Raw genomic sequence first — 15126 nt, 5'->3', positions numbered from 1 at the left:
GGCTGCAGGCAATCGCTTGAGGTTAATTTGCTTAACATGCTGCTTAAGACGATGAAGCGAGTGAGATGCAAAAGTTTGCGGCAAAGTTTTCAGCTCCAGCATGTCCCGTCGCTGCCCGACGTTGCCCCCCCGTACTGCGTCTTGCTGGACCATCGATCAAGCCGCATTGTGCCCGGTTGCCCGCCCCGAAAACAAGGTCAAACTGGGCCGGGCCAGCTCCCCGGCTAGGTTGGATTGAATCACGGCTGGGAGTAAATTACCGGCCTGGGGAGGATTATAAATTTTAATCTTTCTTTCTACCCACACCCAGTTGAAGCGCTGGCTGGTGGGGGCCCAAAGTTACGCGCACGACACTTGCCTGGTGCAAGTTTTTGGTGGGGTGAACACGATTTTGCTTAGGGGAGGGGTCGGTTCGATCGATGGCCGATGAGAAATCGAGTAATTGTCTTTTGATGTTGGTAACAATTAGGCGAAGCAATCGAGTTACGATGTACAGTTGGGGGGACGTCATTAGGACCGAAATGCTTTTACGTAAAAGGTACGCCATCTAGATGTAGTGCAAAGTGAATTTGCTGTGCGATTTGCATGCATTTAGGCGTTCTGCAACGCCGAATACTTACGTGATGCTTTCATCAAATTTGCGCTTCGGTTTAATAGCAATTATACAATCATAGTCGCAGTAAATACTAAGGAATTGTTCATTTCTTTCATAATTTGAGTTTTTTCTTGGATAAAATAAATATATATCCACCATTACTGTTTTCAAGATCAATTATGATTTGTTGTTGTTTTTCTTTATTTTTACTTTCCATACGTTTATTAATCCTAGTCGAGTTAGGGACATCACTGAAGCATACAAAATGTTACAAGGATGCATTTTTCACTTCATCTCGTCCGCTGTGCTTGGCTGATGCTGGGTTCATTTCGTTATCGTTCCACTGCTAAACTGTTCGCTGTCACGTTGAACACTGTTCACATCTGCCCTGGCCTACCACGGATGCGCCATCGTGTACGCACCTTAGTATGTGTGTTTGCGCTGGTTTTGCAGATTCGCAGAATAAAAATGGATTCGCAAATGGACGTTTAAGGCAAACACAAGTGACATAAAAACAAACTCCTATCAAACTATTTCTTCATGCTTGCTACGCATCAAACACAATACGTTCACGATTTGTTGGGTGAGTGTGAGGGGCGTTTGCACAGGTTTGCTTCTGTTTGTATTAGTGTTCATATATTATTCTCTGTTTGTTTTGGTTTTACTTTCCGCATGTTATTCTGCCCCTGCCTAGCAGTGTGTTAGAACGTGGCGGCCATTCACTGGGAGTCACCACTTGCTCTGCTGTTTTACCGTTTCCATTTGTGACTTATTGCCTTTAAATTTCCCTCAGTTTGGGCTGTTTGCTTTTTGCTTGGGTGTCTCTGGAGTGAGTAGTGAGTGAGTAGCTAAGGTCGCACATCTAGAGTCACATTTATACAGTATTTACAGATGAAAAATCTGGCTTGTACGTTTTTTTTTTTATTTGTGTAAGGTGTGTAAGGTGTGTTTCCTTTGCATTGACTATGCTATTTACTATTCGAATCATTGATGTCACCGTTTTGTCTCGTTCATCTTAACTAGGTAAAGTACTTCAATGGTTTGTATACGACTTGCTGTAGCAGAAGTTTCGACAGCTTCCCCCTTTCTGCAATGATTTTTTTGTTTTGCAAAAAAAAAAGTATGTTGTATGTGTTTTTCTCTTAAATTTACATCCTTGCGTCTGTTGCACAGTAAGTTTTCCGTGGCTCTCGTGTTGTATCAGTTACCAACGCGGCGTTTCTAATCACGTTATCCGTGTGCTACCGAATGCTTCGCGTAGTCCCATGCTCCTGAACAACCACATTCATCTACCCGGCCGTACAATTTTCCCCAGGCTGGCGGTATTGTAGGCATTCGGTGCATAATTTTACCCGAGCGCCCGCATGTCCCGGCAGTGGCCCGGCTCGTAAATCTTCGTTACGGGAACTTTCCAAGTATCCTGCTCTAATCCCTCCCCTGGCACTCGGTAAGTCGGTTAGGGAACGAAAACTTTGCACTAACCTACTCTCTCCATCCCCTCTCTTTCGCTTTTACCTTTTCCCCTAAATCCGAAAGCATTAAACATAGGAAACGAACAGCATAAAGAGGAAGCAAAAAAAGAGCCCTTGCTCGAGTTGGTGATTGCATCGACTTTGCCTCAGCTCTCCCGCTTCCTACCCCATTGCAAGCTTCGTAACATGATTACACTCAATTACGCAGATTACATTCGACTACTAATTGGGTGCGCTAGTATCGCTAGTTTTATGTTGCAATGATGTTCTCCGGTGCGCTTCTCGAAGATGGTTTCACACCCAACAAGAAAAGTGTGTTAGTCGTTTGTTGTTGGCATCGTGGGTTCTTTTTTTTTGCAGGAGAATTCGAATCACCCACTGCGAGCAACCACCCACCCCTTAGTGTCGAACGTTTTGTGCGACCCCATCGCCCGCCGAAACGCCTTAGACATGATGTTCAATTCGGGGTTTTTAGTGCTCATTTCCCGGCCTGGTGGCTGTACTGCCAATTCCGCTCCAGGAAGCCGGGCCGAAGAAAATCAACTTCCCATTTCCCGCGGGGTTTATGCTGCCGCCACCCGATGGATCGGCCATCTGTTCGTGTAAGAGTGTGTGTGTGTATGGTGTGGGCGTGTCTGGCGGATGGTTCTAGCCGTCCCAAGAGCTTGTTCAATTTTGGTTGGTTTTTAACATTCCGCAACTTCGTTTCGGTTTTATTTTCACAGCTTCACCTTCCGCGGATGTAGAGCATCGGCTGCGCGTACATTAAATATTAATTTGGCTGCTCCGTGACACCCTTCTGCCTGTCTGCGTCCCTAGACTTGCGAGAAGTTGGCACCACGGTGCGCCTAAAGAAAGGGCAGCTTGGGCGAGAAAAAAAAAAAGACATAGAAGTAACGTAATTGTACCAAAGTTGTTTTTCTTGCTCTGTCTTGCTCTTCTCTTCCTTAAAGGCGCCACGAAGCAGAACGAGACGAAGCAGACTTTCGAGACGTGTTCGGGAAAAATAAAAAAAAATCCCATTGCGCACCCGTAACGCGAACCCGGGTGTGTGGCGACAGAATGTGTTGTATGTGTTCGGTTGCTTGTTCGGCCTGTATAATAAAGAAAAAATAAACTGTACAATAAACGAAATAAAAATAAACTTTCGACAGCCCTTTTTGGCCCCTCGCCGGCGTACGTTGGGCATCGATAGCCGGGGCCACCAACCGGTCCATCGCAAACACCCCTTCCAGCGGTGCCTTGGTTTATGTACGCCCGTTTTGCACTTTTTACGGTGGCAGTAAATGTATGCTTACGTACTTCGTTATTTTATTAACATTTCATTTTTTATCCCCCGTCCTTGTTCACTTTCGCGCGGGAGCGTGCGTTGTAGTCGGGCGTGTAGTTGTTGCTATTTTTCAATTCTTTTCTCTTGTTTGCAAACAAACACAAACACATGCAGCTCTGTTCTGGCATTGGGCGGGTTTGTTTGTTAGTCTTGCGCGGCTGTTTAGATGCATCATGTGAGTCTGGTTTTAGCTTCCTTTGAAGGCTTTCCATTTCCAGACACATTTTATGCGATGCGCACCAGCAGGCAGTAAGCATCCATTTTCGCACACCTTCAAGCAAGTGTTGCGAGGTGGGTTTTCCGACTTTGGGCAAGTGACTTTGGGAAGTGTAAGCGAACCAGCACACTTGTCTGTGCTGTTTTTTTGACAGCCACGGAACGACGGGACTCGCGACAAATGGTGTAATGTTTCATCCACCAGCGACGTCAGGGTATGTAAATTATGACGCTGATGGTATGAGTTTAAGGCTGCTTCAAAAATTCAGTTTCGTCTTCCGTCGTGCTAACTGCACCCGGCGCAAACGTCCATTTATGGCGCTGCTAGTCAGCCAGATTGGAACTGGCGGCGGGGTGTTACTTACTGGGGTAATGGGCTCGTTAAACTGCGCTCGTGAAACTGACGACCGTTGCCTGATGAGGTGTCAAACAGGCTCATTTTGTGAGCTTCGAATGGATGTTGGGGAATGCACAGTCAGGCTTCTACCACTTGCCGTTCCGGGGTAGTACAGTGGTAGCTTTACAAAAACGGTGTTTTATTAACTCATTTGCAAAAAGACACTCAAAAATAGGGCTGAATATTGGGGATCGTGTAATTAATGGTGTAAACTTGACTAGCACAGGTAGGAAAGGTTGTTTGCAGTTTTAGTGCCAATGTTGGCTTAATTTAAATTAAAATGAACAACAATTGTACCGTGATAAAAATAACACAAAAAAAAACCCCGAATGATGGTACAGTGTTGAAGAAGAATAAATAATGCCTTTGGTTTAATGCTGCTAAAATGCTCATACCAAATGTCAAAGGGCACTACAGTTTGAATCGAAACGCCTAAAAGTATGCATTCTTAAAGCAAAAGTCATTTAATAATTTAGTCATTTAATTTAATTTAATAGTTATGACAGAAGCTTCTACGACCATTTGCTGGGGCATAGAGTTATTTTACGAAAATAATGTTGAAATAACTAGCTCCTAGCAAGTAATATAAAACGTCAACCCAAGCTAGAGCTACTTAATCGAGCGAAAACACCCAGCGAAGCCGTACCGATTCTGTGCCGAGAAGGAAAAAGCTGCTGTGCTGGTCGCTCGGAACGCGTTGTAAGACGTAATATTATTCTTTCAGTGCTACTATGTACACGTACATTCCGTAACCTTGCCGATACCTGCGTGGAATTGAAAGTGTTTGTGTGCAGTATGTTACTAAGTGATCGATCTCTGCGTACCTGGGCGTGGGCCAGAGACACACATTTAGGTACCAAAACGTTACGGTAGAGTGTCTGAACAGATGAAAAGGGTTAGAAGGAAAAGGTTGTATGTACAAGGCCGCTATGGACCACACCGTCCTAGGTGTGATGCACTTAATTTATCCATCTGCCGTATGCCATCGAGCAGAAGTTGGTTGTAAGAGTTACAGTTGCAATGCTCTAGCGTACGCTCCCCATACTGTCCTCCCATCGGCTGCCCTATGAGATACCGTACGAGCAGTAGAGCATCGTTGGCATTCGTATAAATTCGTTTTCGATCTACATTACCATTATTTAGCTACGGGCAAATCAGCGATTTGCCACCCTGATCTAACACCATTATTTACACTGTGCGGGGCGGATCGCGTTTCCCACGTTTGTTTGGTTTTTCTTTCTTTCTCCCCTCTGCCTTTCACAAACGAAACAGTACAGCATCAGTGCGAGAGCAGTGAAGGTTGAGATCTTCTGGTAGATAAAACAAAACAGGCTACGAGAGGGTATACACACAAACACATCGGATTCCTCTTTCCTAAACCTGCCGCCATAAGTAATCCTGTCGCCGTTAATCGTGATAAGTGTGGCCAGCTTCCAAAAACTAACATCTTCGCCGGGTGAGCGCGAGCAGGGAACACATACCGAGCAGCAGCCGCATCGACCGGAGGCAGGTTGCACTGTCGCTGATGGCCGTCACCGACGAACGCCAGCCCAGGTCCAGTCCGATGGATTCGCGCGACAGCGGCAGCTCCGTCGGTTCGTCCAGCTCTTTCGGGCAGGGCAGAATCGTGTCCTTCCGCAGCTTCATCAGCGTGACGGGCTGCAGCTGGCCCTTGTCCGGGCCGGCACTGTCCGGACCGGCACGGCTCGGGCCGTACTTTTTCTGCTGCAGCACTACGCCCGGCTTGCGGTGGCCGGTGTCGTCGTAGTACTCCTCGTCGAACACGACGGTATCGTGCGGGTGGCTGCGGCCGTACTCTTTCGGCTGACCGTGTGCCAGCGCTGGCGGGCCGTAGATGCCCTTGATGTCGTACAGACATTCCACCTGCTGGAGCGCTTGCCGAAGGTCCTCGTTTTTGGTGTTGTTGCGCAGATCGAACAGCCACAGCAGCCGGCAGTCGCACAGGAACCGATTATCTGCCGGAGAAAACGAGAGTGAAGAAAACGGAGAGTGTAAGAGAGGCGACGCGAGGAGCGTACTGTGTTGGAAAGAGGAGATGCAGGAACGGCCAGACCGGCTAGAACCTGCTGTGAATTATGTGGAAAATTTAAAGCACAATCTTATGCTCCGTACGCGAATGCTGTGGCATCTTAAATTGTTCGAGGTGCCAGTATCGACACTAGCGGGCAACAACCAGCACCATCGCGCGCAGGGTGCCTTCACGTTACTGCGCCACCCGATTGCATTCTTGACAGCTTTCGCACGCTACAGCGAAATTCGATCATAAACTCTGACCTGCCAAATGCACAGCAAACGTGGGGGAGGGAGGGTTTGAAGCAATACTGTCTGTTAACTTTTTGGCACGTTGCCAGACCACAAACAGCATTTGAAGTTTGCCCTCCGAGAGATGGTTTAGCTGGTTTAGCGAACTTTAGCTGGCCCGTAAAGGCGAGGCAAAGGTGCAAAAGTCAATCGTTTAAAGCAAACGCCAGGACGTGGCCAATAAGATGGCCACAGCACGGGCCAGTGTAATGTAAAAACGATGTTCCGATGAACCCTCAAACAGGCCAAGTACAGCCGTCCATCATGAGTTTGTGGTTGAAATTTGGAAAAAAATTATTGCAACCAGCACCCGAAGTACGGCGAATCGTTGGCGGACGGGAAAATCCATCAACAGGGCCCGGCTTGATTTGATGCCAGCTTTTATTTTTGTTTTGGTCCGATGTACTATACGATTTTGTTTTATTTTGCAGCATTATCGATGAAGAAGTTTTTGTGCCAGGAAAAGGTTCGCACCGTTGGCAAAGTTTGGGTTAAGCTCGTGTCAAAGACGTTGGCGTTTGGCGGAAGCATCGGCAACTGTTTGAACCGTTGGCGCGTTTCGCGCTATCGCAGGAGCAAGTTTTTCCCCGTATCAACGGCAGGTGATGGGTTGGTCGGCTGGCAATTGAGCGGTGATTGATTTCAGCTGTCAGGCGTGCACCGTGCTTGGCGTACGTTTATTAAATCAATATTGCCAAACCGGGACTGACACGACAGCGGACTGCAAAGTTCAATGGAAAGCGGGAGGGAATGGACACCAGCCTCAGCATTAACACGGACAAAGTTTAAGCTGAAATGCTGCTTGGAAAGTAATCAAGCACTGTAGCGTCACTATTTCATAATCGAAGGTATGGTTAATTTTTGGAAGTCGATTGAGAGCGGGCGAGTGAGTTTCCAGAACCTGCCAGTGGTGAGCAAAGTCACCGGCTCACCGTGAAACGATCAAGTTTTACTCATTTTCCTATCGAAAGGATTTTTGTGTTTTTCGGCTGTCGCCGGTCTCGTCGTCATCTCTCGTGGGGCAATATCCTTCGGAGGACTTCTGACATTCGTCAGAAAGCCAAGGTGAGCGCACAAGCTAACAAACTCCGAGTGTGGGTGACGTACCATTTGACGCTGGGTTGATGATTCACCCCGGATGGCGGGAGAAGTTGCTAAAGTTTATTTAGCTTTTACGGCTAATGAAAATTTAAATGAACTCCAAAACTGTGTTCTGACCAGCCGGGTACAGGTAGGCAGTGGTGAAAAGTGGTACAGGGAAATGGTTGCAAATCTCCCACACTCTCCAATGGTTTAATGAAAACGATGATTGATGGTGGTGAGCTACCCAGAGGGCGGCCACGAACCAGACCGGCGACACACGGTACAGAGAGCAGTGTTTCGTTTGCTAATGTGCGACCACGATGCGCCCGTCGGTGGTCACTTACCGGGCGGCTAAAAGAACCAACACATTCACTTCTTTTTTTAAATTTCACTTCCAGCAACCGACAATTTCCCTGTACACGAGTGACAGTTTTCCACCATCAACTCGCCGAAGTTAGTAATTGTGATTGATGGTTAGAGTGATTTTTTGCTGTTGTTTTGTTTGTTTACTCGCTCACTTTCGGGTGATTTTGTTGCGGGGTTGAGGTTGAAACTTTTCCAAAATGCCCAAAACACGAACCCCAAAAACCCATCTCACCGCAATGACACAATGGGCCTGGTTCATGTGTACTGAGAAAAAGGGAGACATTTTGAGGAAAATTTAACAGTACATGGTAGGGAAGCTCGGGGAAATTAACACACCAACTGAACCACCATAAACAAGAAGCAAATTCATGCATAAACATATACCAGATGATGAGCGGTTCGCTACCTGTTTTTTAGTGGTTGGTTTTGCAAAAAAAAAAACAGAATAAATAAAAAAAAACACCACTCCTGCACAAAATGTTATTTTTGTTAATTAAAAAACAATCGCAATGAGTTCTTTCGGTGGTCCACCCATCTTCGTCCCATCTGTTCATCCCCATTCGGCTTGATTATTCTTTAACGTATGCTGCTGATGTCAACCACTCCCGCTTACCATTGCAAATGGCACTGATGATGGGTGAATTTAAATTAAATTCAAAATTATGCATTAAACTGTGCCCACGGATGGCACGCATGTTGTGCCGAGAAAAAGAGCAAGCTTAAGAGCAAACCGGCCCCAGCTTACCGATATGGTGCGCGCGTGTGTTTGTCTATATTGGAAAGTTCATTTCTTTTGAAGAATTTCCAACGTTCCAAAAAGCGGTCGACAGGTTGCCCACCCACCGGACAGGGAACCAAATGGGAATTGAACGCGTTGACAGGTGAACAAAAGCAAAAAAAAAATACTTTGATCTTGCGCCACTCGTAACGACACCACCGGTAAGGATTGGCTTGGAAGTGGCCAGTCCGATGCGATACTGATGGAAGAGTTATAAAATACGGGTTGTGTTTTTGTTGGTTGTTGTTTCTCATTAGTTTTCTCATTACTTCTTCACAGCCCATTGCTATTAGCATATGCAATCGACGGTTTCAAATTGGGCAGGTTGAATATTATTAAATATTTCCAGAACACCCGATCAAAGGGATTATGAAAGGGCTATGGGCGAGCAATAATGCGCACACTTGGGACGGTAATAATAAACTGTGATGTAGAGAGGGAGGATGAGTGTAGGAGAGAAAGAAAGAGAGAGGGTCGGTAGGACTTATTAAATTGGTCTGTAAGAGCAAAGCTCAAGTGCCACATGGATGGGCTCATGTAATTGCCCGAGGGTTTTTCGATTTATAATTAAACTTGAGCAGGGCTTATTTGAATTCTCATACAACAGGTATGTAATGAAACAGTTCAGGTGAATTGAAGCTTTCATATTGGGCTGCAATCAGCTCAAGCAGCAGTCGAAGTTGGATAAGCCTAACTGCATGGGTAGACTGTATTGAAATATTCTCGTCGTAAAGTACTTGATTAATGGAAGACTTTCGTTAATACAATAATACATCACTGCGCATTTGAGGAAATGATTGCATATAAGAAGGCGTTATTGACGTACATCTATTTCATTTCCTACTCGATATTTTTTTTTTTATTTTAAAGTATTTTGGCAAGACAACAGGTCAACTAACAACTTGCGTTTTATGTTGGCCTAATTTTAGATCATCTATGTAGAACATGGTTTCAAGGTCAACGTTTTGTTTTCATTCTCCAACTTCCTCAAAGCATCCTCATCCCCTTGGGCAGCACACGATAAAACATAGAATAATATGAAGCAAATCAGTTTCATTAAGCTTTCTCCTGGGATGCATCGGAACAACCCTTTCCCGAAGGCCCGGTGACACAGGAATCTGGCATGCGGGGCAACCGTTTAAGGGTACTCTATCTACTTTATTTTATTTCCCTTCTCCCAGCGCTCAGCAGGGAAGAACGGTACGAAAGCTGGCCTAGCTGGGGCACGGCAGGAACGGGCAGATGTGACCCCAAAGTGGTCGTAAAACAAAAAAGATAGGATCCCTTTTTTAAGGTCACACTAACAAAACCCAAACAAGGCACGGAGCGACATACGCTCGGGCCCCATCTTGGGCTCGACCGCCTTTGTGGCACTAATTGGGTTGAGATTTGTGCACGTGTGCTCCAAAGCCCGGGGACGTATTGTTCTTCCGGCTGGCCTGCCTGACTCTGCCATCCTTGTGTGGATTTTTCGCCTTCGTGCACTCGAGCTGGCACGAATGAAAGCGATTGCCTGAGATATAAAACTTTACCCGCTTCCCGAGCGTACCTTTGAGATGAAGAATGGCCGTACTGTTGACTAGGTTGTCCATTAGCGGCAGGAAGTTGTTGTACGTAATCGTTTCCAGCTGATTGGCGTTGAGGTTGAGATTAAGGACGGCCGGTACGCCGGTAAAGATGCCACGCTCGAGCCGCTTCAGCCGGTTGTTCTCCAGGTTGAGCTTCCGCAGATTGTTCAAGCCGTCGAATGCACGGGCAGATAGTTTCTGTGCAGGCGCAGAGAGACGGAAGGTAAGAAGTAAGCCCAATTAAAGTGAGATGATTTCGAAATCGACCCCTGTATTCGGTACAAACGACCCACCCATACCACGCTCCAGCTTACCTCGATCTGGTTGTGATCCAGATCCAGCTCCTGCAGGCTCCACAGCTCCGCGAAGATGGTGTCCCCGATGAAGGTTAGACTGTTGGCGGTCAGCTTGAGCAGTCGCAGGTTGCCGAGACCCTTGAAGATTTCGCGCGTCAGCACCGAGATCTGGTTCGATTCGAGCTTCAGCTCGTCCAGGCTGGTCAGATAGGCGAACACGTCGTCGTGCAGCATCGAGAGGTTGTTAAAGTCAAGGTTCAGCTTGCGGAGCGCCGGCAGATGTACGAGCGCCTCCTTGTCCAGCTCGAGAATCTCGTTGCGCTCCAGATTGATCTCCTCCAGGAACGGGTGGTTAGCGAACGCGAACGGATGCACGATGCGGATCTGGTTCTTGTGCAGTGTGACATTGCGCAGCTCGGTCAGATTGCCGAACGCGTAGTTCAGCAGGTCCGGTATCACGCCGTACTCGATCGTGAGCTGCTTCAGGTACTTGAGCGTGTGCAGCACGTCAGATGGTATGTACGCCAGGTTGCCTATCTTCTGCACCGTGATCTTGAGCTGCTCCAGCGTCGACTGCGTCTGGAAGGCCAGCCAGTTGGCGTCCTTGCGGGGCAGATCCTTGCTGAAGATCCAACAGTTTGCCTTCTGCGCTTTCACGTGCGGATCGTCGGGTGAGCAGTGGCAGACGAGCTTCATCTCCCGATCGCCCGAGCAGAGATTCATCAGCGGCGACGGTACGATCATCTGCGGTAGGATGGGCTGTGCTTTGCCCTTCTTGGCATCCTTCTCCCGGTACCGGCTCTCGATCGGGCTGGTAACGATGCACAGTACCAGCAGTGCCAGCGTCAGGTGTTGATATGTCGCCGATACCATCGTGCCTGGGTGATGCTGGGTCGTTGCGCCGGAAAAAGTTTATGTCTAGAAAAACGAACAAATCACCACAAATCGAAAAGTAAGCGCGTGTGCTGTGCCATATGTCAAACTTGTAGCCCTCCGGGGCGCAGTGTTTGCCACATGATAAGGCTAATTAATATTAATTACCATCCCATTCGGAGCTCGGTACAGCGAGTCGTTGCTTGGGGGGAACGAAATTGCCACTCCGAAATTTATTGAAATGATGAACAAACAAGCGATGTTGTAGTGGGTATTGAGCGAACAGCGAATTGCAAACACACGGTGTGTTGATGGCATTGGGAAGTAACGCTCTCGGTAAGGTTGATGAGTGGTTGGGATTTGGCAGTGGGAAAGGAACACATTTAATGAACGTGTTTATCGCAGTTCTTCCATCGATATGTGTTTTGTGCAATATTGTGGAGTAGTTTGTTGAGTGTGGCGTGTTAAAATTGCCGAGCTGCTAAACGCTGGCGCATGATGAAATGAGTGTAATTGGTTTCCGGGAAGAATGAGGGCGTTGCAAGTCTCATTAGAATGATTTTATTGTTGTTTTAAGAACGATGCACAGTTTAAAACCTACACCGTTATACTACTTTTGCTCAGAATGTTTAATGTTTATCATCAACGGACTGCAGTGGCGGATTTAACGATGCGCGGACTGAGCGGCCGCGGGGGGCCCCGTCAATGTAGGGGCCCCGTGTATGGTAATTCCAGCATATAGAACAATGTGCACAGTAGTATCAGCGAGAGCTTCTGTACTAGATAGGGATGAATGGATGAAGGGACTCATAAACTATAGGGGCCCAGTACAGGGAATTCTGAGCACCCCCCCCCCCCCCCCCCCGTCAGCAAACCATTAAAGTGTGATTGATTCAAAACCTAATGCAACAATATGCACCCCCCCCCCCCACTCGACACCAACCGTGGGGCCTCCACTCCTTTTAACGCTTAGGGCCCCCAACACCCTAAATCCGCCTCTGACGGACTGCAAAGCCCACTCGAAACTACTGTCATACCTATACAGACGCTGAAGTAAGTGGTTTTTAATGTAGATTCGGGTAGTTTATGCTGTGGCCGTAGTACCGGGCTCGCAAAGGTCACCAAACGAAGTCTGAGGTGCAGCAATAGCCTGCATTGAGAAATTGATTTTAATGTTGTTTTCACTGTAATTACAACATTTTTTCTCATATAAACGCATACACATATGCAAGTCACAAAGCTAACTATCCAGAAGCGTCCAGTTATCCTACTTGTGATCCTTTTAGCCGATTGTTTGTTCATCGTGAGCAGCTCTTCTTCCGCAACCAGCTTTTAAAATATGGCATCAACATTCAAGTGGCAGTATTCAGGTCAAGAGTATCGCGTAGTCCATAACATCAACATCTAACAGCAATGAAAATAAAGTGCTACACGACAATGCTTGGCTTGCAGTTCACATTCCGACGAAATCAGAAATTTTGCCGATTGAGCAACAAGCGATAAGAAATCAATGTTGACAAAACATTGACTGTGCCAGAAAGTTTCCTCTTCAGTTTATCAAAAGAAAAACAAACAAAAACGCAAACGTTCACCCCCGCCAAAACTGTACCGCTCAAGCGGCGAAGTGTGAAAGGACGAACGGGGCGGAACGAACCGCAAAAGGAACAGCTTGCGTATTTGGCACTGTCGAGGAAAACAGTCGTGCCGAAAATGCTCGCACAAAACGAAGAGAAAGCCAATGAACAGCTTTATTATGAAAGTAATTTCCGGTACGAGACCGAACGGCGCCAGCGAACGTACTGCGCGTGGCGTGCAGCACTATTCCGCAGGAAATGGAAAAGGCTTCAGCGTTTGAGTGCGGGAAGAGCTGCGTGGAACGCTGGAACTGGAACGGTCTTTCTTGGAAGAATGTTAAAAGGGATAGAACAAGTATGGTAAGCATTCGGAGGATTCTTCCACTGTTTCCTTGAAGCATTGCTTTAATGGGAACGTTAGAACGACCAATGAATATGCAGTTTGACAGAGTGATAAACAAATTAGGAAAGTAATAATTTACATTTTCCAAGTGCTCTGAAACAGGTTAGTAAATAATCTTTCGTCGTGCGTAAAATAAACTTCAAATTTTCTCTAGAAAAATTATCTCTCATCATCCCCTGAAAGAATCAATTTCTTGGAATGAACAGAGTAAGATGACCAACCCCGTCCAACACAAAAAAGCGAAAACAGCCAAAGTGACGGCACGGAAAGATTGGTAATAATTGTATTACAATGGTGGAGATCAAATTGTAATAAAATTTAAATGACGCCTACCCGATCCTACCACCCGGCGAGAAATTTGATCGTTCGCTGAAATATTGGCGCTCGTTTACACTTTATTCTCTTCCAATTACGTGCAGCAGAACCGAGCAACCGATGCTTCCTTCGGCCACTTCCGCTTCCGTTTGCATGTAAAGCAACCGGATAGAAGTGTGCATGTAACAGCGTCTGGGCAGGGGCAATGGCGTACAAAATGGCGAAAATGGACCTTAGGAAAAGGAACACAAATTTGCCAAAAAATAAATCCATTGTTTGGCATGTCGCAATGGGTTTGATGCTCGGCGGAGGCGGAAATTTTCCTGTACGGCAAACGGCATATTGATGAGATGATATTTTCCCCGGGACGAGCCGGTTGTGCGCATCTTTGTGAGCATTTATTTATCATTGGTTCGGACGCGGGAATACTCCTGCTGCTGCTTCCGGATTGCGTTGGCGAACGCTTTCGGGGTTGTTGATGATGCGTCGGAAACAAACATCCCTTCCCATCAGCCACCACCATCCTCGTCGCATGAAGCTCTTTGTCTACTTTCTTATTGGTTGGTAGCCCGTAACGCCGGCCACCATCGGGGCTGGAGGTCTACGTCTGCCTTTTTCCAGGAATTATCGGAATATTTGATGGCGCTAGCACCGCACCGACGCCGCAGAAGGCTTGTGAGCCGGCGTCGGCTGCTGCTGCTGCTGCTCGAATCTTTCAACCTGCCTTCTTCCGCAAAATCATTTTCAGCTCTCGAATTGGGCAGAATAGATTGGCCTGCTAGAGTGATGAATATTTTGCGAGGAAAAGTAAAGCAGCTAGTAAGATGAGCAGTCAAACGATGATGGAGCATAAAATTGCTCCTTCCGTTTTGGCGTGTCCGCGCGCGGAAGGTAAAGCGTAGGTCGGTGACGAAAGCACACGAACGAGCGAAGCAATCGAGCCGGATATGCCCATCTTCCGTCTGCTGGTAGAGCTCCGGGGCCGAGCCGGACCGACCCATGCCCATTTCGGATTGATTTATTTCCGGCCGGTCTGACGGCCGGTGTCTTGACTTTTACTGCTTTTCCACCGCTGGGCACGAGGGCCCGGAGGGGCCAGCCAGGGTTCGATTTGCCGCATGCGGTTTTCGGTCGATTGTTTGCTGTGTTGTGTGTGTTTTTTTCCTTCCCATCTTGCTTTTGTTTTCTTCGTGATGAAGCCATTCTGGTGAAGCTTTTGAAATCGAACAGCGGACGGTGCGATTGTGTGTGTGTGTGTGTGCTGGAGGAGCCGCAAGAAAAGGATGAAGCAGCGGCAGCGACATGGATATTGTTGATTGATAAGGATAAACCTCTGGGGAGCATCATTGACTGCGGTTTGCGCTTGGAAGACCGCCCTCCCCAACGCCCAAACAGTCTCCAGGGGGTGGCGAGACGAACTGAATTAATCACACGCAGGAAGGTGGAAAACTAATTAAATTATGGTTGCAAATCAATCTGCGCAGCATATCATTAGTGTTTTATTGTTATTATTATTATTATTGGTGCTGATGTTGTTA

The 15126-nt window shown here is 47.1% G+C and overlaps 1 protein-coding gene across 1 annotated transcript in view; it reads right to left on the bottom strand.

Moving 5' to 3' along the window:
* Nucleotides 1–883: 883 nt before the first annotated feature.
* LOC121588365 (connectin-like) overlaps nucleotides 884–15126 on the bottom strand; it is an 81638-nt gene continuing 67395 nt past the window's right edge. The window contains exons 4-6 of the mRNA XM_041906206.1: nucleotides 10442–11341; nucleotides 10109–10325; nucleotides 884–5986 (exon numbers count right to left, since the gene is read on the bottom strand). Coding sequence (XP_041762140.1) covers nucleotides 5451–5986; nucleotides 10109–10325; nucleotides 10442–11296 — 1608 coding nt within the window. The 5' untranslated portion in view covers nucleotides 11297–11341 and the 3' untranslated portion in view covers nucleotides 884–5450. The remainder of the gene's footprint in view (nucleotides 5987–10108; nucleotides 10326–10441; nucleotides 11342–15126) is intronic.

This window comes from Anopheles merus, chromosome 2R (genome assembly GCF_017562075.2).
Source record: "Anopheles merus strain MAF chromosome 2R, AmerM5.1, whole genome shotgun sequence".
Classification (NCBI taxonomy): Eukaryota; Metazoa; Arthropoda; class Insecta; order Diptera; family Culicidae; genus Anopheles; species Anopheles merus.
Note: the sequence above shows the minus strand (reverse complement) of the source record. Positions and strands in the feature narration are given on the sequence as shown.